Source organism: Ascidia mentula, chromosome 7 (genome assembly GCF_947561715.1).
Source record: "Ascidia mentula chromosome 7, kaAscMent1.1, whole genome shotgun sequence".
NCBI lineage: Eukaryota > Metazoa > Chordata > Ascidiacea > Phlebobranchia > Ascidiidae > Ascidia > Ascidia mentula.
This window is the reverse complement of record NC_138572.1, coordinates 3,162,328-3,188,241: the sequence shown is the minus strand read 5'-3', so window position 1 is coordinate 3,188,241 and position 25,914 is coordinate 3,162,328. Positions and strand designations below refer to the sequence as shown.

General features: G+C 38.0%; 2 protein-coding genes across 3 annotated transcripts; both read left to right on the top strand.

Annotated features, from left to right (window-relative positions):
• The first annotated feature begins 1,230 nt into the window (after positions 1–1,230).
• LOC145908541 (uncharacterized) lies at positions 1,231–6,438 on the top strand. Of its 2 annotated transcripts, XM_082995836.1 has the most exons (11): positions 1,231–2,345; positions 2,766–2,838; positions 3,126–3,155; positions 3,494–3,559; positions 3,846–4,139; positions 4,445–4,485; positions 4,620–4,702; positions 5,034–5,085; positions 5,144–5,284; positions 5,459–5,614; positions 5,962–6,438. In XM_082995836.1, the coding sequence occupies exons 1-10, from the start codon at positions 1,344–1,346 to the stop codon at positions 5,564–5,566; spliced, it is 1,890 nt and encodes a 629-aa protein (XP_082851962.1). In that variant the 5' UTR covers positions 1,231–1,343; the 3' UTR covers positions 5,567–5,614; positions 5,962–6,438. The 2 variants fall into 2 exon arrangements, with proteins under 2 accessions (XP_082851962.1, XP_082851963.1); XM_082995837.1 differs by lacking the exon at positions 3,126–3,155.
• A 648-nt stretch (positions 6,439–7,086) lies between these two features.
• Positions 7,087–25,592, top strand: LOC145908347 (uncharacterized). The gene is made up of 48 exons (XM_082995608.1): positions 7,087–7,204; positions 7,611–7,679; positions 7,770–7,930; positions 8,399–8,474; positions 8,569–8,704; positions 8,842–9,174; positions 9,253–9,299; positions 9,371–9,433; positions 9,513–9,575; positions 9,647–9,815; positions 9,936–10,060; positions 10,531–10,653; positions 10,954–11,114; positions 11,326–11,466; positions 11,613–11,736; positions 11,943–12,161; positions 12,322–12,385; positions 12,463–12,597; positions 12,850–12,968; positions 13,303–13,551; positions 13,613–13,676; positions 14,000–14,162; positions 14,586–14,746; positions 15,025–15,344; positions 15,678–15,773; positions 15,839–15,878; positions 16,015–16,128; positions 16,249–16,344; positions 16,428–16,563; positions 17,198–17,353; positions 17,448–17,589; positions 17,994–18,152; positions 18,531–18,665; positions 18,729–18,772; positions 19,079–19,128; positions 19,189–19,262; positions 19,326–19,434; positions 19,615–19,821; positions 19,877–20,041; positions 20,238–20,306; positions 20,593–20,744; positions 21,351–21,494; positions 21,789–21,932; positions 23,117–23,311; positions 24,053–24,183; positions 24,428–24,561; positions 24,969–25,085; positions 25,237–25,592. The coding sequence occupies exons 1-48, from the start codon at positions 7,136–7,138 to the stop codon at positions 25,392–25,394; spliced, it is 6,321 nt and encodes a 2,106-aa protein (XP_082851734.1). The 5' UTR covers positions 7,087–7,135; the 3' UTR covers positions 25,395–25,592.
• Positions 25,593–25,914: the final 322 nt, after the last annotated feature.

Here is a 25,914-nt window from a genome sequence, read left to right as displayed (position 1 = left end):
AACACTGAATTTATTGCATTCACAGTTGAGCTTGTGGTATAAGGCCTGAAAATTACTTGTTTTGAAATTTGAAAACAAAAGAAACAATAAACTGTTTAAAACACAAAAATATCGTTTTGCCTGAACGAAAACATGTTTGCGCAATAAAGTATTTGAATGGATGCATGGCCGGAACTTACATTATCAACATATAACCAACAACAACCAATGGCAGTTATAGTACACAATTGCATTTTAGCAGGATTCCAACGCAACGGCCTGCGTTGCAAAATATGCAAAGTCAACCTGCATGCGAACTGTGCAACCCAAGTAGAAGAATGTCAAGGAGTTCCGGTGAGTAATTATTTTATTCTAGACTCCATACATTGTTCGTTATATTAAAATTCACTTGAATGAATAAGAAAACCAAACCTAATATGTCAGTGCTATGAACACATCATCATCAGTGTTATGAAAGTGTTCGAAACGCCTTCTTAGAAATGGTTAGCGTATAAGCTTTGACTATCAAGTTTTTTGCAACTAATTAAAAGAGGTTAACTAAACTGAGGAAATCCATTTGTGTGTGTTTGTATGCTGAACAACGTACATCACCACAATCATTCATCTGACTATCAAGAAGACAAGCGGCAAATTGCCTTCAGTAGAATGTCACGGGTCATATAAGCGGATTATTAACCGTCTTCAAAATAGCAGTGGACCATAAAATTAGTTCAATGTTTGTAATGCACATGTAAGAGCCCTTGACTACCAGGCATCCTTTTAGTGCGGAAAGGTTGCGTCGACGTTGTCAATAAATCGACTGCACAGGATTAAAAGTTCTTTGGTTACAAATGCAAAAACATTCTTCCCAGCATTTACGTTTGGTTTTTGTGTCATCTTCACATTACATTCCGGTGTAATTAGCTTCTACACATGTATCTGAAGGGAAACAATGGAACAAACGTATCACCATCAGCACTCTATGCATCACTCTCTAGGCATTTGCACTCGTTTGCCACGCGCCATGCTCCTTGTAGGTTCCACAGGGCGTTCAATCAGCACACAGACAGCTATTCGTCAACCAATTCCCAAAAGAGCAAAGCATCAGTCTTGGTTCAGGCAACATCAACGCTGGTAGCATAGGACAGCAAAAAGCTAATAGGCCTTTTTCTCTAAGGTGGCCTGTGGCATATATTTAGATACGGCCAAGTATAGTGGTTTTTAATGGTGTTGTAACTTGAGCGAGCGCTTGCATCTGGTTATGTTAAACTGAACGTACTGAGGTTTGTTGTTCTGTCGAATTAAAGTGAACAGTTGTTTATGAAGGGTAAAGTTGCTAAATTCGTTTACTCGTGCCAATAAACATGGAAATATCTGACACAAGCACGGAATCGCAAATAAAATCGACAGTTAAGAATAGCAAGGTCATCGCGATGCAGGAAACTACTGTGCTCAACACTTCCGAGGAAGGACCGAAAGCGAACGGCTTCACAACGACCAATTCCGCCAGTGTTACAAAATATGTACAGCAGAGTGACGAGGAACGAGACAAAGAGGATGATGAAGTTAAAAGCAATGAACCAATTAAAGACATTTCCCTTGACGATTTACTGAATAGACCCGCAATCAACGAAAAAGATGGAAAAACAGATGAGGTGTTAAATGAGAGTGAGTGTGAATTAGAAACGTGCGAATTGCCTGTCGACTTAAATAGGTTCGGAACGAACAGTCTGAAAGAAAACGAAATTGACAAAATGGAAGACAGCTTGGGAAGCAACGAAGCGCAAAATGAAAGCAATAAGGATCTTGTTTGCAAAGGGCTTTCAACCGATAAGCAGATTTCGCCGGCGCTGAATACCGATGATAATAAACAATTGGGCGGCACGATCGATACGCAAACGCCAGAAGAAGCACTTGAAGGCAGAAAAACTCCAAACCTAACAAATGAGGGTACCACAGAGAAATCCGGCGAAGGGGATGGTGAGGAGCATAGACAGCAGAAAAGGCCTTTAACACGCCGAAATAAGTCAGTCGGAAGCTTCAGAAGGTTTTTTCAAAGACATAAGCATTCGGTTAGTGTTGGAGGTCTAAGATCCGATTCTTCTTCCATTCTCGAATCAACCACGCCTTCTCCAAATCCTGCTTCGCCGCTTAATGACGACGTATTCAATCTATGTGAACTCACGACCTCGTTAGTGCAAAGTACGTCTGGCATAAAATCAGTGTCGGAATCTGAAGATCCAGCAACCACAAAACGTCGTAACAGTTTTCGCAACAAATTTGCCTCGCTGCCAGGATATACAAGAAGTCAAAGTCAGATGGACGATCGGGGCAGAGTTCTATGGAAAAAGGCCCACAAGGCCATAGTAAGACAACCAAATAAGAAATTTAAATAGTAGATTCAAGTTAGAAAAATGTTTTGTACAGTGAAGGTTGAAAAACAAATATGTAGGAAACAAATAAATGAAATTACAATAGAAAAAGATCTCTTATATTGTCTCAAATCAGTTTCTAATTTATCTTATGTGAAGTTTCCACAACAAGTGGCGTTAGATGAAGGTGGATTTCGGGAAGAAATCCTGAATGAATGAAATAACGCCAGCACCACATTTTGTTTGAATAGAATTAACTACACAAAGGGCATATTTAGCCAATTACTTAGAAGCAAAATAAAAGTCTATTACCTGGACAACACAAGGAGAGAAATGGGTTTGAGAAGACATACCCACTTTACCAAGTTTTTACCAACTGACAAAATAAGCTTAATACAATTTTGTATTTTACAGCTCGGTTCTTTCAGCTTCAACCGTCAGTTATCGCCTTCAACCAACAGTCCTGATCAAAGCTGTTTCGCCTCAGGTCAGTCTAACATTATTAACATGAATATGGTGAACATTGGTATCTGGTGGTGAACATTGGCTTTAACGACAAAAATAACAAAAATATAGTTCAAATCAAAATGATGGCAGCTGTTTTTGGATTCCAGTAATGGCCTTCGCTTGACCAAAGCCGCAAATATTAAGAGAAACCGTTGCCACTTTAGATTTAAAAACACTTGGATCAGTTCAATGGTTTGGTTAAGTGGCATATAACCACAGCATATATTTCCTTCGTGCATCATTAACCCGATATACATTTTAAATTAGGAACAAGGCTTCTGCAACGACGCACATCCAGTAAGCGCACAAAAGTGCATGCAATTCAATTAACTTCGTGTTTTCTAAAAAAATTGGTCCACCGGGAGTAACCGGAACTAGAGTGACCAAACTAACCACCCTTTCCACTTTAAATTAATATGTGTGTGTCTTGTTTCGAGTTAATGCATGGAAGTTGTTGAACAAGTGGTTAACACGGTCCCAAACAACTTTGGTAATTTGACACGTACCCTGTGGTGGTGCAGCTTTTACACTTGAATATGAATGAATATGTTGTGTTTTGGCCAATTGATTTACCAGTCTTGAGTGCCGAACCACGGAAGAAAGTTCACACTAATTAGTTTGTACCGTGTTTTCAGAAAATAAAGTGGATTCAGTTTACCAAGTTCTGAAAGAAGGCATCATCCTACGCACCTGCAAGGAATGTAAGTAACACGATCACACGTATAAGAAACCCAAGTTGAATAACCCTGTATGTTGGCAAAAGTTTAACATTCATATCAACACTCAACATAACATACCTTTGGAATCACAAGTAATACCTACAGCAAAAAGGTGGTGCGCGTAACAACATCCCGCGAAGACTGCTGTTATTGTGTGAAAATATTGTGTGTTTATATATATATATATTATATATATTCCCCAAAAAGCTGAATACAACGATCACAATAGCTTCGAAAATACGTTAAGCCCTTTCATACTGTCGTACAGCTACAAACGGGTCAGACACGCTGCAGAGGAACTCGTCCGTCGAGTCCAACCCTTCCCCGAGCACGTCCGAATTAAACATCAAGTCGGGAAGTAGGACAAACTCCCCACAACCGGCACAACAAAACGACCAGCAGCCAGAAACCAGCGGGGTTTCCAACTTTCGTCGGACGGAGTTCGGTCGAAATTCACCCTCACAAGATGTACTAGAAAGGGGCATCAACGAACCAAGTTATTCAGCCAAGCGGTTAAATGGTCGGAGTTCATCCCCCATTGACAACAACGGCACTGCCGGAGGTGAGTGTGTGGGTCCTCGTATTTGCTTTAACGGATAGGGTACGAATAGGGATTTTTGCATTTGTCTTCAACAAAAATTGCGAAGTAAGATACTTTAATTCTTTCTTATTTGTTGACATCAAATATATTCCACCTGATCCTGCTATTTGATTGAAAGAAAAGTTAAATGTTAAGAAAAACAAATTTGGATTTTTGAAAGCATAAACCAAACATGTTTTCCATTTAAGGACGAGCCTTTTTGTTCATGAACAAATCTGTAAATAGTGTTCCCAAACAAACCGAATTATAAACTAATATTTTGGCAGAACCCCTTCCTGAAACTCGTGGACAACAGAAGATGCAACAGGTATAAATCGCAGTAGTGACAATATTATAAGTGCAAACAATTCAGTTCAACGTCTCAAAGCAAAAACAACAGTCGTGTCATAACAAGAAAGTTTCATAAATTTACTTTTCTTTGATATGAATAATACAATGCAGATGGAGCGTCTGGCAGAAGAGGGGAATCTTTACGTAGCCCTGTACAAGTTCGAGGCTCAACAAAGGGACGACCTTAGCTTAAGGTGAGCGATCACGTCAACGTGATGTCGCGTGACGTCAGAGGTGGTTTAAGAAATCGAAAACTGCCACGTGGCGTTGACAGCGCATTAACTGTTTTCATGCTTGTGACGACTTGGATAATATATCCCTTTAATCGCGACTTAACCTCGACTGAACAACTTAATATCTCAAAAGCCGCAATGTCCCGCCAAGTTTATAACATTAGTTGCCATTTTTATCTCGTTGCTTACGTAACATTACAGTTAAATCTAAATTTAAACCAAAAGGCGACATTTCCTCATAAAGTTCCGCAACTGTTCTTGACTTCAATACCCTTTGAATTGTTTCTCGCAGACCTGGTGACCGCGTTCTCGTCACGAACGACAAGGATGAGTCGTGGTGGATAGTAAGTGTATATACTAAAAAGGCAGTCTTACAAAAACAAATAACCTGTTTGTGTGTAGGGCGATTGCGAAAACCGACATGGTTTTTTTCCTGCAAATTTCGTTATGGGCGTGCGGCCCACCGAACAGATTTGCAGTTGCATTCAGGCTACCACACTTAAAGATACAAACAATAAAGAAATTTCATTAAAACGGCAACAGGTGTGTGGTGTTATTTTGGTTTTCGTATGGTGTCTGTTTACGTGTGCGTATGCGCACGCATTTCTGCCACAATAACTAGTCGGAAAATAGTTCTGCGTCTCCAAATTTACCAAAAGACAATTCTCGTAACACACAAACGCATTTAATGTAAGAAATCTGTCTGCAATATTGCAGGTACTGGCAATCAAACTTGATTGGCCAGTTTCCGACCCAAGTTACGTATACGCGCGATCGCCAACTGCCGAGGGATACGTACGAAAAGAAGACCTCAAGCCATTGTGATGTGCAAAGAGAGGCCGAGAGCAAGGCGCTGGCTGACAAAGACACACGGTAAGCTCATACGGATACCACATCAAAACCTCCTTGGCGCGTCGAGAACGTGGAGGTACATTAGGTGACGTCAATGGCCTGCAGTAGCACCGTACTGTGCGCCCTGTGGGACCTGCCACAGCTGGCTTGCCTATTAACCCCTGACAAGATTCGCTTTGGCTAAAACGGAAATCTTAACCAACCACCGATTACTTAAGTACAGAGTAACGTTGATGTTAACATATATTTTACCACCATACAAGTATCTGCTATGTTAAAACTGTGGATTGCCTTTGCCATGCATGTCATAATGATAAAACTGAATTTCTTACCTTTATTGTTAACTGCATTGTGATTTGTTTTCCTAGGAACTGCAAGACAAGTGTCTTTTCCAAGGTCATCCTCACAGACTGAATGGAAACCCTGGCACAGAATCAAAAATTAATTTTCAAAAAACATATTCCTGGCATTTTTTTCTTTTCAAATACATTTGATGTCATAAACAACATCATGAATCAAAAGTTTTTGAACATGTCAATGTTTTCAGCATGGTGGCCCAGTCTCTTTATTCTTAGAAACACTTTGTTATCTACAATCAGCAATTGAACTAAAAAGAGTATAATGTCTTGTGTTACAGACAAATCACACTAAAATATTTTGAAAGTGAATGTTCTTCCATTTTTACAGAACTTTTGTTAACTTATTTTTTGTTTGAATGTCTTATGACAGTGTGTACTTCATACTTCATGACATTATTGTGCAGCTTTTAAACATTAACAAACAATTCTTTTCATTGCTCTTTCTTGATCATGTTGAACAAAAATGCAATAAACACAAGAATAAAATACCAGCATTTGAAGTTGTAGAAGTACACAGATCAAAACATCATATAATAGCATAAACCAAATTAACTGTTGTTACAAAAGTGGACATTTCATGAGTGAAAATATCAGTGAAACAACTAAAATAAAAATAATTTAATTACCTGATTAAGATATATTGTGAAAACAAGATAATTCACGTTTGGACACAAATTCAAATCGTACATAACACAAAATAATTTGATTTTCCCAAAAGTTTCTTGGATGGAAGAAACAATTTTCATGTAGCAGACAGCACGTCTGCAAATTTCAGTGTAGGAACATTTTGAAGTCAACTCACAGCTAACTATGAGAAAAAACGTTAACAAAACGCAGGAAAATAAAAAATTATGTACGTAAGCGATAACTGTTACAAAAACTTGCACCGGTTTGTTGTGGATTTGCAAAATAATATTTACCTAACGTTTACGGCTGCTGCGAGACTAGGGGTGCGTCCGCGGCAAGTTCAAGCAATACAAACAATGTACTTTGTGAAGTATTCCACATATAAAGCAATATTGGGTTGTTTTTAACATTCGTAGATAGCAAAGAAATTGATTCAATGTAGAGTTTTACTTTGTATGTTTTTTTGGAACTGTATTATATACCAAATTGATGCACTTTTTCAAAGGTTAGGCGCTAAAACGACAAATAGTTGTTTTGGATCTGATAGTTTATCTTGATGGAATCGTTGATAGCTTATCTTGATGATCATCTAAACTTAATACCCCAGCAAGGAACCAAGTACCTGGTATTTTGTGTGAATTTTTCTCATTTGATACTAAAGAATGGAATTTCAGTTCATTAACCTTTAGCGCAATTGACAATGCCTTAAATAAACTGAATAGCAATGTTCCACTTACAGATCCAAAAAACAATCTTGTGCAGATTAAACAACAATTTGTATACTAATGCACATATTAGTTAATGTTTTACATTTATGTATTATTGTATTATTTTTTTCTTTGTGGATTGCTGACAAAAATTTTGAAAATGTGTCAAAAGGACTTATGTTTTTCATTGTCGCCTGACAATGATCATTTGTAGCACTGCCAAATTGTAATTTGTGATAACAATCTTGCTCTATAGCTACCTGAGTATGGTTTTACAATTGTACTGTTACAATCAGAAAACAAACAATCTTACGCATTTTTTAGAGTAAACTAAGGTCTTCCAATGGGAAACCAACTGAATCTGTTTACACAATCTTACACCATACCACAGTGGTGAGTATGCAGTTTTTCCTTTGTCATAAATATTTTTTGTGATGTGAGTTATTGTGACAAACTTACAATCAGTGTTTTTAAACATTGCAGAGCCTTGATTCCATAAGTGCTAATGACCAATTTTTGGACACTGTAAAAGTTTGTATTGAATGCCTAAAATATCTTGTTGGTGAAAGCCCAAACCTGGGTTCAGTGCCAGACGGTGGTCTTGAAAAGTTGGCTTATCACCTCATTAAAAAAACAGAATCCAGGTAAGCTTAAAAGTTTGTTGATTGCAATAAATTCTCTGGTGTATTTAATATAATATCCACAAGTTTGACAAAAATGCAGGGTTGCTGTTTCGTGCTTATTTTTAGGAATTTTGCATATTTTCAATAGCAGTGTCTCAAAAAATTCACTGTTTTATACACTTTTTTTTGAGAAACATGCATTTTTCCAATTTGTGTGCCTGTCTTTTCAAATAAAGTATATATGTTTTTCAATACGGCCAAAGTAGCACTTAGAACTTATGATGTCAAAATCACCCAAAAGTCTTTTATCTGATTTTTACTACACAACAAATGGCATAGGAATTTTTTTAACTGGTCAAAGTAACACAGTTGTTAAGCTTATTTTTGATCTAGGCAGATGGTAGCATAGCATACATAGGATATGTAAAGAGAAAATTAAATTCCATTTAAACTTTAATATTATATTAACAACTGTGCGTATTTTATCAGGCAAATTGTTGAGGAGACCAGAGTAATATCAGACAATCTTCTAAACTTGTCTTCTAATCAGAAATGTAACAACCAGGTAAAAATAAACCTAATATCAACCTAATGAACATCTACTCCAAATATCTGGAACAGTGTAGAGTGTATATATACTTATACTAATTTTTGTTTAGGTTTTGTACTATGTGGCTTTAAAACTGAACAGCCTTAAAACCCAGAATGTAAAATGTGGCTGCCACAAAGGTCAATGTGATCACCTTAAAATCATTTCATGTAAAGTCAATGGAGTTGTGCTGAGTGCTCTTTCAGGTGATTTTTATAACTTTAATATATCACAAGCATTTCTTTACTGAAAATGTCTGGTTTAAAAGCTTCTACTGAAAAAAAATTATGCTATACATCAGCTGTGCTGTAATTCATAAATATGTGAATTTTTTTTGTTTTAGGCAATGAATCATCATTCAGCCAATTCTTCTGCACTTTAATGAACTGGTGTGTTCCGCACATATCGGAACATCACTGTGTTTGTCACCTAATGCATGTTGCGCAATTACTCTGCACTGTTGGTGAACAATTGGAATACTATTGTGACAAAACAAGCAGAAAAGTTCAAATCAAAGAAATCAATTGTGCCACTAAAGTGCTTTCAACATTTCTCTGTTTGTTTGCTGTGTTGGGTCGGGATAGCTCTACATGTTTTCTACAGGATGTTAAAACTGTGCTTGTGTTATACCAGCAATTGTATGATTCCTTTTTAGCTCTGTCGGGAGTGCTTGTGGGTAAGTGTAAAATTTTATGTGTGGAAGTTTATAATAATTGAGCTGTGTCTACAGAAACAAAAAAATCATGTTTTTCAGATTACTCTCAAGCAGACCAAGAAATGATATGCAAAGTATCATGCAAGGTTAGCATTCGCCGATAGTTTATGGTATTCTAGCAGTTTTAATATATCAAAAACTGTAATTTTTTTCTCAGGTGTACAATGAAATCATCAAGCACTTGTCACATACAAAGCACACACAAGCATCAGTCCTTCAAGTATGTTGTTTGAGTCTGCAAAAAAATATGTTTTAAATCCCTTTCAAAAAAATTGTAATATTACTGTATGTACTTGTAGTGGAACAAAGTTGCATCAATCCTTTGCAAAATGTGCTGCCTTGATGCCTTTAAACAAAACCAGGTATTCTACGATCTAGTTTTATGTCCAAGCCCTAAAGATACAATATTATGTCATATTGATGTGTGTTCCAGGTTGTTGATGCAGACGTAACAATGAAGACTGTGTTCTGCCTCAATCAATTAATATTACACCAGAATGACAATGATATGAAAAAACATTCTATAGATTGTATGTTGAATGTTCTTGATGCAATCGAAGAATCATTCAGCAAATTTTGTTCAACGACCACAGACTTTATCTGTAAGTGCATATATTTTTATTTTAAAGTAAGCTTTGAAAGAGTGCTATTTATTGTAATATAGGTACACGTAGCTTCAGTGGTTTTATAAGCAGTTTGTATAGTGGTGTTATTTGCTTTAGTGGATTGCATACACAACATGTGCATCTTTGTGGTGAAGTCCAAATGCAAACGTCTCATGGAAAAAGTTGTTTCATTATCTGTGAAAAGTCTTCAGCTATCTTTTACTTTGAAAAGTTGCAAAAAGGTGAAATTATTTTGTTATCGGTTATTGTGAGTTTGTGAAACAATTCTAATAATATAAGCAAAGTTCAGCCAATAATGGGGCCTGACGGCACTATTCGTTAAGATTTGCTTGGCCATAGTGTTTCCACCTTGTTTTCGCCATAAGGTTGCACCTAGTTTGGTTCCCACCGGATGACGGTGATTGTATAGTCACCACAAAGTGGAAGTCTTTGCTTGGCCGTTTGGTCACCAAAGTCGTCCGATAGTCACACCAGCTGCACTGATGAGACCTTTTAGGTCGAAACAGTGGTCATCTGTATGCAGCTTACACAATTCTAATAATATTGTGTATATACCAAAAGTATTGCAGAAGTCACTGTATTTTTGCTCTTACTCTTTTCCGAGTAGGTTTTTGTGTGTATGCCTAAGCATCCGATGCAATACACTCTCCGTGTAACTTTTACATATAAATATTCACATGTTCTGTTGTAGATTGTGAGAATTACACCGCTACTGTGCAGTATCCACAGACATGTAAACCGACCCCAAGATGGCATGAAATTTGCCGCACAATCTGTGTTCTACATCGCCCCAAAACCAGAAACAAAGGAGCTGGTAAAACACGCACATTTTTGAACAACTTTAATCGATGAACAAATATTTTTCAAATAGTGTTTTATGTGAGTTGAGAAACAAAAAAAACACAAATATTTTTGTATATAAGTCAGGATTGCTCAGAGGGTGTAATAAAACCTAGCTTTGGATTTAGTGTTATCTAGTTGAATCTAGTTATGTATCAGATGCCACAACTATTATACCTCCAATCTATCAGCATTCATTTTGTATCCAATAATGACAGTTGCATATCACCCAGTGTTGTATTGTCCTTAAGTCATGTCTATTTTTCCCCACAAGGTTGATGCATGGTTGCGCTGCAAAATATCATGGGTGGCAGAACCAAATTCACCAAATAGTGTGAATTCCGAAACAATCGCTGACTATCTGCCACCTGAAATGTCCACACCTTCAGTGCTGTGTTCATTGTTTCATGAGCTTGCTATTTCCAAATCCTTTCGGTAAGTAAGTGTCATTGCATACATCAATGACTGGATAATAATTACAGGTTTTGCACTCATCTTTTGAAAGGATTGACGCAGTGTTTATGCAAAAATAAATTACAACAAATATATTTTTTGCGCGCAAAAGCAAACCTATCTATAAAAAGGCCTTTTAATCCATAAAACATTAGTTTGTTCATAATGGAATAATGTATTTAAACACTTTTAGACAACAACCACCTACAGAAGAATTTCACGTACTCAGAAAAATTATTGAACTATCAAAGACTCAAACAAAAGAACTGACAACAGCACAATGTCTTATGTCTTTTTTGCTCCACTCGTGGTCCTCAGTTTTGAAGTATCATTGGTAAGTTTCTACTGTGAGTTCAAACTGTATATTACGTATAAAATTGTTAATAGGCTCGGCAAAATACAGCATATTTAGACCATGTTAACTGTGTTGTTTTTTTTATGACAAAGCAATTTGTTTAACATGTAACTCATCATTTTTAGCACCCCACTAACACTTAGCACAACTGCTCTGTCTTTGCTTGACAATGTGAAAATAAACTGGGAACTTGTCCTATTGGCAAGGTTTACACAATTTCTCTGTATTTGGGAAGCTGACTTATCTAAGGTAATACACTTTTTTTCTATTTTTTACAAGTATATGCTTAAAGTCATAATGTTTTTGTTTTTTCAAATTATCAAAAGAAATAATTAGTTGATGATGTTATTTGCAGAAATATTGATTTGAAAAGTGTACACACAAAAAATGTGTTGACGCTTTATTAACACTTAGCGCCAAACTTGCAGCTGAACTTAAAATTTCATATCATACAGGTATGGAAAAGTAGACAGCAATGCAGTTTTGTCAATAACGGGCCCTTTAGCTCCCTCAAGTGGGATGCCGCTATTCCTCCATTTAGTTGCAACAAATTGCTGGAAATTGTTGAAGGCTGCCATGTGGCTTATGAGAATAACTATTTGGAAATGAAATACCAAGTCGAAACGATTCAGTCCCTCAGAGTGATTGCAGTCATACTACAACTCAGAGGCCATGTATGATATGTAAAATTTTCCAATTTGTCTGACAAGACTATTAAATTATATTTTACTTGTGCTAAAAAAGCAAAAAAGTTTACATTTTGCAAGTAAATATGTTTCTAACTTTCCACAAGTAAAATATGTTTCTGATAAAATGCACAATTTTTGTTTCCAGATCTTCGACGCTTTAAAAACCTACAAATTGGTGGAAGATTTGCTCAAGGAAAAAATTAGCACAGGTAATGTACATAAAACATTAAAGAAAACTATTTTGAAATTATTAAAGTCAATAACCATGTTTGTAATGTTCACATAGATAAAGCAGACAACGATCCACTGTTGTTTGTACATTTGGTTACAACACAGTGCAGGATGGTTCAAATTCTTTTGCAATTTGGACTATCTTCTTTAGCACTTAAAGTGTCCAAAGAAATTCATCAACTGACTGAAAGTGAGTAAGGGTATCTGAAAAGTATTCCCAGGCATGAATTACCATCAGCATTTTTGCTAAAATCTGTAAAATCATTATTTTTTTGCTATGTTTTTTTGTAACACATTTTAAGGGTGAATGGAACAATATGGGTTAATACTTACAGTTAATGCACTTTGAAGATCTAACTTTTCGTTGGAACACTTTCACAATCCTGACTTTCATGTGAGCATGCAAACCAGACTTCTGCACATAACGCTTTCTATCTTTCAGAGTTTGGCAAATGTGTGTCACAAAGCAATGAAAGGCCAGAAAAGATCCAAAAACTTAAAAATCAAATAACTATGGATGCTCAATGTGCAATGCTACAAGTTACAATTACCTTGCAACAGGTAAAGCTAAAACGAAAACAACTATTTGCTTGTGAAAAAATATATTTAACAGCATTGACCATGAGTTGCCCCCCACACTCTGGACTTGAAATGGAACATTTTCTGTTTATTTTGTCAAACAAGTCCTGTATTGGTCATCATAAAGTACTGTCCTTTTGTGGCGTAATATTTATGGTAGGCCTCAAAGGACAGTACTTTAGGATATTTACTGTATTGACATTGGGTATGTTTCATCCAAGTGTCTACAACCAACAAAATCTTTTACACAAGAAATAACTCCAAGTTATTTTCTATGTTTACCAAAGTCCAATAATCTCATCAAAATTCGCCACAGGTCCCACTTGCCACAAAATTGATGAACCAAATCACAAACAGTGAGTTTATCGATGCTGACCACCGCCGAGTATCCCACGCCTCCACTGTGGCTTCGGCAAGGGTTCAACTTCTCATGTCTGACATGACCATTGTCACTGCAGCACGTGAGACGGGCGACTTCAACAGCAAACACCTCTTGAGTGAAGCTGTACAGGGAACTCAAACTATAGCAATGGTGTTGGACCAGTCTCTACCAGGCTCTTTTAACGTACAAAAAGAATATATTGATTATTTCTGAAAAATAATTTTGTGAAACTCTTACCTTTTAGATGTTGCAAATGTTCGAATCCAACGATAACAGTGCACCCCCAAGGATTGGACGAAAAACTAAAGGTGACAAGACTATATTTTTTTATTTTTATGCAATGTTTTTAAACACTAAAGCATTCAGTCGAGCACATAAATGCCACGACTTACAATGACACCATACTTGTTAATCATCTATAGACTGCCAACATTTTGACTTTAAAGCACAATTGTCTGCAACTTACTTAAAAAAACATTATTGCCTCTATTGCATAAACAGAATTGCATTTCTCAGAATAAAAAAACTGGCCTATAATGTCACTAACATTGCCATGTTTAAAACGTTTCGGCAAAAACTTATGCCATCATTGCATTTCTTCTACCAAATCCCAACTCTTTTTTACCTAAAGAATCAACCAACGACATGGTGCGACAGTTTGAGCTGCTGTTGGATTTGATCGATGGTTTGCACAGAGTGGCTGAGTTATGGATGTTAGTTGGATCACTCAAGTTTGCTTTCTGTAAAATTGTTGAGGGAATTATGTTGACAAGACATTACTTACTCCCAGAAAGGTAAAGTTTCATAAAGGCCCTGAACTTGCACAAGGGTTGTAAATTTGGAAGTTCTCTTAGTTTCAGTTCTGATATCTATTTTATTTGTATTCTAACTTGCGGCTTTTCAATCCAGTTAAAAAGAGCACTAAATTTTCTAAATATCATCAGCTATTTCATGGGACCCAGCCAACAAAAATGTTCACTGTAAAAAAAAAAAAAATTTTTTTGGCTTCTGTTGTGTGAATTATGTATGCACTTGAAATTGGGCAGAATAAATTGTTGTATGTACGCAGCATCACATACTTGTTTTGACAGTAATTAAATGCTACTCTTCAGTCATTTGCCAAATTTTGAATCCATTTGGTTATAATTTACATGTATTATAAAATGGCACCAATGTTACAAGATTTGGTGGCTATTTTTACTGATACACATATTTAGGGAGTTGCAGTTCCAATTGTTGATGACAAAGTGTGTTCAAATGGAAAGAGACCACACTAGAGTTCAGGAGGAGATCAGCATTTGTAAAGACATCCTTGAATATGTCGACCACTCCACTACATCCAAGAAAAGAAGACACAAGTTGTTCTCTACCAGTGCAAGTAAATTTCAACCATTCACATTATATTGATGAACTACACCCTTAGTTAGACCGGCTGGAATAATTATAACATACAAACCATTATCAAAGACATAGAAACATTAAAAATAAGTATTGCAATGAAAAACAGGAAATAATCAGTATTAATTGTTGTCAACTTACAAACAGATGTACTCGGTTTTACAAAAATCCTGGTTTAGCAGTTCCTCATTTAAAGCCTATTGAAATTAAGCGCACATGGGCATTTATAATGGTAACGATATGGTCATCATCATGCAGCTAACGAAGATTTAGAGAACGAAGAATTAGAAGCAGCTTTGAACAACAGCAGCGTTATGGAACTACATAATGAAAACCCTGATTCGGAAGAAGACAGTGTACCAGTGTCAACATTGCCAGTTGACATGAAAACAAACATCTTTACCAAAGAATACAACATCATGTCTAGTCCAGCCCTGTCCAAGAAAAGGAAGCCAACAAAACCTGATAACAAGTCTATTTTCCGGCATGACAGCAAATGCGAGTGTTCTTCATGTAGGAATTTTCTTTTGATAAAGCAGCGATGTCAGTTGGCTCTTAGCAGTGCCAGTCATTTGGAGGTTGGTGGTTGTAATATCTTGCTTTATTAAATAAACTGTTCTATTTTTTTGATTATTATTTGATGTAGTTGTATTGGTTTTTAATTTCAGTTTCAGAACATTATATATAGTGTAAGCTGCAGACAGATGGTCACTGTTTCGACGTAAACCACAAAGCGGACGTCTTTGCTTGGCCGTTTGGTCAGCAAAGTCGTCTGATAGTCACACCAGCTGCACTGATTAGGCCTTTTAGGTCGAAACAGTGGCCATCTGTCTGCAGCTTATACAATTCATATTATTGGCTTCACTTTGCTTATTATATAAAGATCTCAAAAAGAGTTTGTTTCCCTTCAGGCCACCAGCACGACAGCAGAATCGATAAGAGTTCTTGAAAATGCAGCCAGTTACATTCCTGGGAAAGGACAATTGATTGTATCTGAAGTGATGAACGTAAGCTTCTGATAAAATTATTTGCCAAAAAAAATTTTTTTTTTCAAATATTAACATAATTTTAGATGTTTGGAGAAGTGGAACCAAAAGACAAAGGATGTACAGGTGGGAAATTTATCCATGTTCAAAAGGGCTAAACTACTGTCGTATTGTAACTTGTACAAAATTGTAACAACTTGTCATGTGATGTGATAGAAAACCAAAATACTGCAACAAAATAAAAGACTATGATTATTTGCAGCACTGTCCACTGAATATTTTAATGTGACTGTTGGTTTGGCGAAAGTTTACTACAACATTGGTGATTTAAAGTCTGCAACCTTCTTTGTGAGGAATGCTCTACAGAAAATGGCAGGTACCAGCTGTGATATATCTTGATACACAAAATTTCATAAAACCTTTAAGCATATGTATGTGTTGTCGGTGCACGACTTAAAACACTGTTTGTCACCTGAAAGGTTTCTTATCTGTTTAGCAAATCCTGTTGACATTCGTAAAACAACAACAGTTGCCGAAGTGAATCTTACTGCAGGAAAATTGCTACTGAAAGCTGTGCAACCCAACCTAACAGGTAAACAAAATGATTTTAATGCCATATTTTTAGGCTTTTTGTTGCAGCAGAATTAATGTTAATGGTATAAGTTACATGTTCAGGTGTTTCAATGGATAGCAACAAGGTAATCGATGCCCTTGCCAAGTTTAATCTCAACAAGGAAACCGAAGTTTCAGTTACTATTGGGAGCAAAATGGAAAAACTAACACTTGTAGACCAGAAAGTCCCAGATTTGAAGTGAGAATTTCATAAAAGAAACTAAATTATGTGTAAACGCAAAAACTAGGGTGTGTTTATATGTGCAAAAAAGCCATAATATTGGAGAGCTGCAGACAGGGTGTTTACACGCACTGTTTCGACCTGTGAGGTCTCATCAGTGCAGCTGTTGAGTGGCACTGTGCTTGCTTTAACACTAGCAGGCACACTAATTTCCACTTTGTGGTACCGTTCCGGTCAACGTCGATCTGTTGGGTACCAAACAACAGAGACGAACCACTGTGGAGCGCACTATGGCCTAACGGATCTGCTTGGTAACCGATAGCGCTGAGGGCAAAACACCATGGTGTGTTTGTTGTAACATACCGAATGGGAATACAATCAAATTGACATTGTGTGAACGAAATGCTTTTTATCAGTGTTTCTAAACACGTACCCGTGTCGGAATTGTTACCGGTATAAATTTCACATTTAGTGTTTTTCTTCTGGTGCGAAGTGCCTGCGTTGCCCGAATAAATTTATTTTTAGTTCACATGTTCTGTTCATTACATATTAGCTTAAAATTTTCGAAAATGGACGGGTTGTAACACTTGTTTTGCCACTTTATTAGTCCTTTAGTGCAAAACGATGTTACCAATGCTTTGCTTCATTTCAGGCCGCCACTGGAAAAAGTACAGGCACCAACGCCCAAAATCGCACCAGAAGTTGTTGATTTAACACAATTCAACACTCCAGTGAAATTACCATCCAAAAAAAGACGAATAAAGTCGACTCTATCAACTAGCGAGTATAAAACACCACAAGTAAAAAGGTATGTTAACAGGATCAGCTATAACTACTTAATCACTTCTGTTGTATTTGGAGTAAGTGCTGCTGTATCTTATATCACTTGTATTTTTCTGCAGTCGCCCACGTCAAGCAACTCGTACCTCCGTGAAGAAACCGGCTCCCAGCAAAACTGCGACTAATAAAAAATTTGAGATTTTCAACGATTCCGCGGTTCCTGACGTCACACTTTCAACCAAGTCCTCAAAGACGGTGAAAAAGGTTGGTTTTCAACGATAAACTTAAACATAAATAATTGCCTTCTTTTCTGCTGGATTTATTCTGCAGTGCGTAGTTGTACACCTGGCTGCTGTTTATTTTTCGAACTTAAGTTGTTTATATGAACATACTGCATTTAGGTCGTCGATTAGCAACGTCACACAAAATGGAAAACCTGACCTGGATTCGTACTCAGGGATACCTGGATTCGAAACCCGGTCAGGTTTTCCCTTGGGTTTATGTATGTAGGAGGATAACCTGGAAATAAAAATAAACCACACCACTGTATATACTGTTTTATATATTCGCACTGACCTGTCTCCACCTTCACTATTTGTCAATCCATAATCAGTGCGTTTCAGGTCAAAACAGGCAGATATCAAAACTTTGTATTTTTGTGTCATTAGACCAGAGGCAAGCTTCCGGTACCGAACCTAAGTGATTCGGACGGCGATGACGAATGGGTGCCAGAGAGTAAGTCAACGAGCAAGACAAAACGCACACGGCGAGTCATATTCAGCTTGTCTTCTGACGAAGCCGACACACCTTCCATCACGATACCCGAGGTATTAATTACTTTCTTGGTTGTTTGGTATATGTTCTAGAACGGAACAGTTAGCAGAGCTGTGTTTTGGACGCTGTAGGAATTCTGATATTGTTTTTTCGAATTTTGTAGTTCGAACAAAAATAATTTATCTATACTTCGACATAGCAGTCCAAGGTCCAGCAATTTTACTGTGATTTTGTGTCAACCAGAAGCTTTTTTATGTTGAAGCAACAGGTTGAAACAATTTACGCATAATATTTCACATAGTTTGGTTCTTTATTACGTACTATCACTTTGAAAAGCACTCAACACAGAAGGGGAACGTTGATTTCTTTGCTGTTTTGCCTAACACAAATGCCTAACGTGTGCAACTTGAACCTAAAAATATCTGGTTTAGAGCACTCCGTCGATAACTACACGACGCACCAGGTCGAAGACCAGCGCCACCAAAAATGTTATGAAAGCGAGGAAGAGTGCTCGTGCGCGCCACCGTGCGACAGAAGGGCCTGTCTACACTGACGAGGAACAAGAGGTTCGCGCTTCGGATTTCAATTTTCGTTGGTATAGATTTCAACTATGGCTTTGTGTTTTTTAGACTGACAGACCGACCAGAAAGCCTGTTAAAACTAGAAAAGCAAGGTGATTATAAAGCTTTTTGATATTCTCTATTTAGCAGAAGTACACAAAGTCATCGGTGTTCTAAAATTTTGAGACTTGGATTTTGGCGCTCGGATTTTTGAATTGGACAACGATCACTAAATAATCAATTGCACAGACTTTATATGGATTTGTAGTTTTGTTGAAACGTGCGCTTGTTCCCAAATAAAGAAATTGCGGTTTTCCATACTGCGTTTCTGTTTTGTTTTTTTGTCAAAAAAGCAACGATTTTGACTGATACATACCTGCGTACTTTACTCTGCTCAAATAACCACACGACTCTTTTAGGTTGGGGGCCATGGTAGACGACGAAACGTCATCAACTCCCGGAAATCAGGGTAATAACTCCTTTTTAGATGTTTACTGCAAACGAATGATTCCGCTATATTTGCATACAGATCTCATTTCGGACGAAATTGAACGCGTTAGGGAAAGCACCGTCCGGGATATTTCCCCATTACGAAACTCACTGGTAAGTTGTTGCTTTGTGGAGTGGAAGAAACGACAGCTGTAAATATCTATTACATTTCCATAGGCTTGTATGCGCATCGCTGACTCGCATGCTTCCTCAGGCTCACCCGAGTTTGAACTCTCTACATGTGAGGAGCATCTTTCTCAAGCGTTAGAAAAAGGAATTGCCTCTGGTCAGTCTTATCACTATATATTGCACCGTGGCAGTTATGAGTTAATATGAATATAAAGGCATAAGAGTTTCTAATACATAGTATATAAAATGTGAAGTGAATGCGATTCCTGTGAGAGTTTTTTTTCCTGTCTTTTGACATTTTAACCAATAACTTTGATTGGTTGCATTGCTTTAACAGGGGACTTTTACCTGTGCAAACAAGCAGCTCAATTTCTGGCGCTGCACCATAGTCGCTCGTGCGATAAATCACGAGATGCGTTCCGCATGGCCGCGTGTCACGCTTTGTCGATCGGGGTCACGCTCCGATGGGTGTTCAACATGAACTTGAAACTGCGACAGAAAGCCATGCTCAGGTCGCGAAAAAACGAACTCCAAACTACAATGGGTAAATAACGCCCTTTATTAAATAAGCATTACACGTAATATTAATATTTTTTCAGCTCCGGATGAGAAAATGTTTGAAAAGATTTTGGCCAGTGCGGACCAACGCACGCAGTCACACCACGTGATTCGCAGTTTTCGCCAATCGCGCGCCTTTGTGGAAGACACGTGCGCGAAACTGCCCCCTGATTGGTCAGTTTGTTTCATGTCCACAGTGCAGGAAGGTAAACAGGCAAAATTACCTGACAAGATTTGCGAATATATCAAAAATACCCACACATCTTCTCTTGTAAAGTGTGTGACGTATTGTTTCCATGGTAGCAGAAAGGAAACAGCGCTTTTACATACACCCTCATATGTTAATTGTTAAGTAGTATTTCTTGGTAGTAAAACACCTCCAAAAGTTTTTGTTTTTTTCAGGCTCAAATACTCACGTTCTGGTGACAAGGCTGCGTAGTGAAGGGCAACCATTTCACATCCAGATCGACGGTAAAACTAACCACTAGTAGTGCTACTGAGCTGTATTTAATGATAAGTGAAATGGCCCACTTTCGTTTTCAATAAGTTTTTTATACCTCTGTCTCTGGTGTGCAATTTGGAAGTCATTGTTATCTGTCCTGTAAGGTCCAAAAACTACATTTTATGGAAACAAAATTCTGCAGTTTGGATAGGAAATGCTAATAATAAATTGCGTACACTGTACAGATGAGTTGGTTCATTGGTGTAAGTTTTCTTCTACAACTACGCATTCTGATGCAACTCACTTTGCTTCCAGGATCACACGTTTCCGGATTAATGGAAGAATTTCGGTGCATCTTGAAGGGCCATATTGACGGACTCAAGTGCAAAGACAAATCCTTGTGGTGGACTCAACAACGCAATATCGACCGAACCCTCGGTGAATTCGTGGCCAACTTCGATGGAAAGGTAGAAATTTGGTTTGTGAGGTCATAATTTGAAACTTTTTCGATTTACGACTTCAACAAAGGCTGTTAAAGGGCTAGATTCTGGCTAAATTAAGGAACCAATTTTGTTTGTGTGTGGCAAAGGCTATGTAGGAAGTAACCTAATAATTCTGTTTATATGCAATACAATACAAACATATGTGTTGCAAGAAAAAGCTTGAATCACAATACGGCATGGTAGAGCAATTATACCATCGATGAGGTATTTCAATAAACCTCAGCCCCCTGCACACATTACACCATAATGAGTTGCACCATAAACACACCAAACATAGGATTTGTAGCAATTCCCAAACACTTCATGACGTTTCATCAGAAATAATGTGATGTCAACTAATGGAAAATATTTTTTTCAGTTTCTCATGACAATCAGGACTTGTATAGTGTTGCAGTCACGCCACAATCATTACTATTTTGCCATTACGCAATAAATGAACCAAAGCCAAAACGCAATATGACCTGAAGGGAACCTCGCGTTGTCGCCTCACGAAGGATTACGTCATACCTATGCTTAATGTTGTAATCATGCTAAATTTACCACGTAATAATCTTATTTTGGACCGTACAGATTCTGGCCGAACACCGCGGCGTCATGCTCGGCTGCGTGCTCGGCGATGCGAGGAAACAATCAGAGCGTGGCGTCGACGTCATCGCTTCGCTTGTCTGCGAAATCAACGGGCGGAAAGAACAGGACGATCGAAATTATATCGAGGTTTGCGTAGTTCTGTTGCAACTGCTTCAAGACCAATCCCTTGCCGCTTCATGTGTCCTCGGTATTTTAACTTACGTATAGTTGACAACGAATGACGACAAGATGGGTTGAAGTCTAAGGCAATCGAAGATCCAAACATTTTTTCAATACAAACATACAAGGCTCTTTTATGAAATGCTGTACGGTCGTTGCTTGTTAAAGTTTTGATATTGCACTTTATCCCATCGTAAAATTCATTGCAAATCCTTGCAATTATGTTCACTGGAAAATACATTCAAAAGTAAATGTGTCCAGATATTCCTTTCGGCTTGGGAGAGCTTTTCGGTCGAGGAAAAAATCCGAGCCGCCACCCGATTGGTCAAAAGCCACGCTTCCAGTCACGTGATCAAAACGATTCTGTCCTTTGAAGAGCAGTCACGCCTTCTCGAACCGATTGCGGTAAAATTTTAGCTTTTATATGCACACATTTTAGGGTATATCCCCTTCTTAAATGGTTCTCCTGAGTCTACATTAAAACCTATTGGCTTGTGTGATCCCAACAAGTTATCGCCTGCGATACGAATTATTTTATGGGAAGTTTTGCGATTCTGATTCCCGGCTAATATGTTGTAAATCAGTGCTTCGCAAACTTTTTTATTCTGCGACCCTGCTTAAAAAAGTAAAGTATTGTGCCATTTCTTCATGGACAGTTTATCCGTTGTGAATATTAGAACAGCGCGAATTACGGAGATGCCCTGCAAACGTAAGTTATTTCGATATACCGAATGGGACATAGTTTAAGAGGCTCTCCAAAAACGCCCAAAATAGCTTCTCCGTCAACAATACGTGTTGAAATGTTGTTGAACATTTGTTTATACCATCTGTATCACCCATGTATTTCTCCTACAACTCAACTTTTACTTTCGAGAGCTGAGGTTGCGAGTGTATTGCATCATGTAAGTTATTCTGTTGTGATAACATAATTATTTTCACGTACGTCTTGTATGGGACGTGACGTCACAGTTCAAAAATCCATCAATACAAATATAGACAAATGGTTTTTTATTCCACGTTGTGTAATAATACATACGATGACGCAGACAGCAGGGGCCTGAAAAAGGGCATGCCTACACCATTGTCCTTTATTCAACCTATGTGATACCTTGGTTTACATAAGGCGGCTATTTTAAAGTACTTAATAATGTGCTGTGTTTAGAAAGCTTTCCTAATCCGTCCCTATTACTTACGGTAAGAGAAAACGGTGAGAAAAAAAAAGGCCAAACCTTCGCGTTCTTTCTAGTAAATTATCTGGAATCGACAAATTGTTTAGTCAATAATATTTCCTGGCGTCTTTGTTATACGCATGCTCATATTTTCTTCCATCACATTCAGATCAGTTGGTTTTAGAAAGCAAAACTAAATTTTCCTGCAAAGCAACACTGTGTTACTTTCTCAAAATTACCGTGTCTTTTCAAGTAAACCATGGTCTCTGTTACTCGAATACCTTTTACAAATGTTTATATTGAAAATAGCGCATTAATACCAAGCGCAGTATACCTACTTCAATACCTAATACTATAAACACAGTCCATGGTTACAACAAATTAGTTATTTGTTGGTTTAATCGAAACCATTATGTGTAGAAGCGCGGACACGTCATCTTGATTCTAGACAAGCAGCTACAGGCATTGCCGTGGGAATCCGTTCCGCTCATGCGAAATCACTCTGTATCCCGCATGCCGTCAGTAGATATCCTGACTTGGCAACTCGAGCTTTCAAAACTGCCAAACCGAACTAGTGCTGACCTGAGGTTGGCTGCCTACGTACTAAACCCCAAGGTAAGTCATACGAGATGAAATACATAGTCATTAGAATACTGTGACTCCTTCACAACTTAATATCATACAGCCAGACGTCGTTAATCCTAGCTATTTTTTCGTTACATTTTGTTGGTTTAGCGGGTAAATGAAATCAGAACATAATAGGGCCATGCATGAAAAGAAAACGGTTTGTAGAAGTTTTGTAACAGATTGCGGGGTTTGGTTTAACGAGGTCTAACTGCATACCTTTGATCTCTGGTCTTATATGGTCGGCCCATGATTGTCTTCTAGATGTAGTCGTACCTTATTCTGTGCATTTGGATCTATGGTCTTTTGACCAGAAAGTTGGTGGCTAACGTGCGAATAACCCACTTTGCTGATATCGACCTCATCTAAAGCACATAAGTTCATTCTTATGCTATGAGATTTCCCGACTTAGGGTTGTTTTAACGGTTTGCATATATGCAAAAATGTCACCTATTACATGCCGCAAAAATCCCCTGACCTTTTGACCCAAGACAGGCGACAGAATGCGCAGAAAGGTCGTTCCCACATCACATGGGACGCAGTCGGAACATGTACGCCAGTATATTACGTAAACACGTATGCATGTGCGCATGAGTGCCAGACGAAACGCGTTGTCTTGTATATGTATTGAAGCCAAGTTGCCGTTTGGAATTTGTTTAGCTGACGCAAGTCGCTCGAAAAACGTGATTGCGACACGTTGCGTGCTTTAAAGTTTTCCATTGGGATTGTTAGGGCGATTTGTCCAACACCGAGAACCGCTTTGCTGATTGGTTCCGCTCCATCCAATCGTGGGACGGGACGATATCACGTGCTCCAACACGTGACCAGTGTTTTTCCTACCTCGGTGAAAAGGACGTCTTCATGTTAGTATGATTATTTTCGTATGAAATAAGAAAAACAAGTTTCTTCAAAAATTATATTTTGAAACATTAGTTTGTTTAATCAAAACCGTAGTGCCATACAAAACTGATGACCACGTAAATGAATTAACGTGGCATGGTTAACGATTGGTTATGAGGACAAGCGACCAGTGGTTGTGGTGTAATGTGTAGGTATTATGTCACCGAATGTATGGAATGCATTCTTATAATGTGCGTAAATATTTAGATACATTGGCCACGGTTCGGGCTCCCTCTACATTCCGCGTGAACTTTTAGCGCGCAGGAATTCACGCGCATGCGCACTGCTTATGGGATGTCGAAGCGGTCAACTCTCCGAACCTGGCATCACCGAACCAGAAGGCAAGATGCTGTTTCAATCTTCTACATGTTACATAGTTGAACACTTTTGTTTCATCTTTGCAAGTTGTTTGCTTTGCGGTTCGATTCAAATAGGTTTTACGACACCAACAAATAACGTCAACAACGCAATAACTTTTAAATTGTGGCAAGGCAGCTTTTATAAATGGGCATTAATAAGGAGTACACATACTTTTTGAGGTAAGGGTTGTGTGGCAATATGATGGCCCAAGTTGCAGCAATATCTGCTGGCACCTTCGTACAAATATGATATATGGCAATTTTGCATTGCTATTTCACTGATTGTTTTCCACACCCATTCTTAGCATGCAGGCAAATTGCTCATCTGTGCTTCTAGTTTTGTTTGTTAAACTCTTTTGCCATGTTAAAGGAACGTATCTATCTTGCAGGAATGCCACTTGCCTGCCTTATGTCTGGATCCCCTTGTGTTCTGTCTTGCTTATGGACGGTCACCGACAAGGACATTGACAAGTATATGGTGAAGTGCGTAACTTCGTGGATGGAAGGTTTGTCCTAACATATACCCTTGTATGCTGAAATTCACATTAACTGTAAAAGATTCTCCGAAGAATTTGGTGTTGTCGTGGTTCTGTGTGCAATTAACAATGAAATTACTTTGCCCATATTTCAGCAATATTAAAATACCTTGTTTTTCAGGTGCCAACTTGACGGATGTGGTACGCCCATCGGTAAAAGCTTGCAAAATGCAAAATATGAACGGAATGTCGTGTGTTGTGTACGGGTTACCCGTCAAATGCACAGAAAGCCCAGACGAATGGCGGCTAAACATGCCTCGGGAATCACAAGGCCTGTAAAAGTTAACGAGTTCTACTCCTTTCCGCAGGGACTGTGGTATTAAATCAAATGCAAGCACTTTACCAGAGGAACGTCAGCCTTGTTTTTTTATTCTCTTTCCAATGCCTCAGTTTTTCTATTCAAGTCCCCAGCGGAAAAAGAAGCCCAGTTTTATGCAGATCTGGTTTCCACAACCTCGTTGTTGCTGTTCAATTTTTGCCAACTTATTTTGAAGTGTGTGTTATACTGTTCTTGCGTTTGCAATAAATTGTTTAACTTTTCTCCTGGGCAAACCGGAGCACGTACAACTAAGGAGATTGGACGGTTCAAATTCTCAATCGATCTAATTTGTGATTCGCACCTATGTTCCACTAGAAGAAGTTCGTCAGGTGCTTCTTACTGAGCTCCCATGAGTATCAGTGTGAAGGTTATGCATCGAAAATGATTGGCCTTACCTGTACTTAAATTTGGGAACATCAATCACGGTTTTATGAATCTTCAATACAAACAGTGGCCTACAAGCACCACATTTTCGTATTG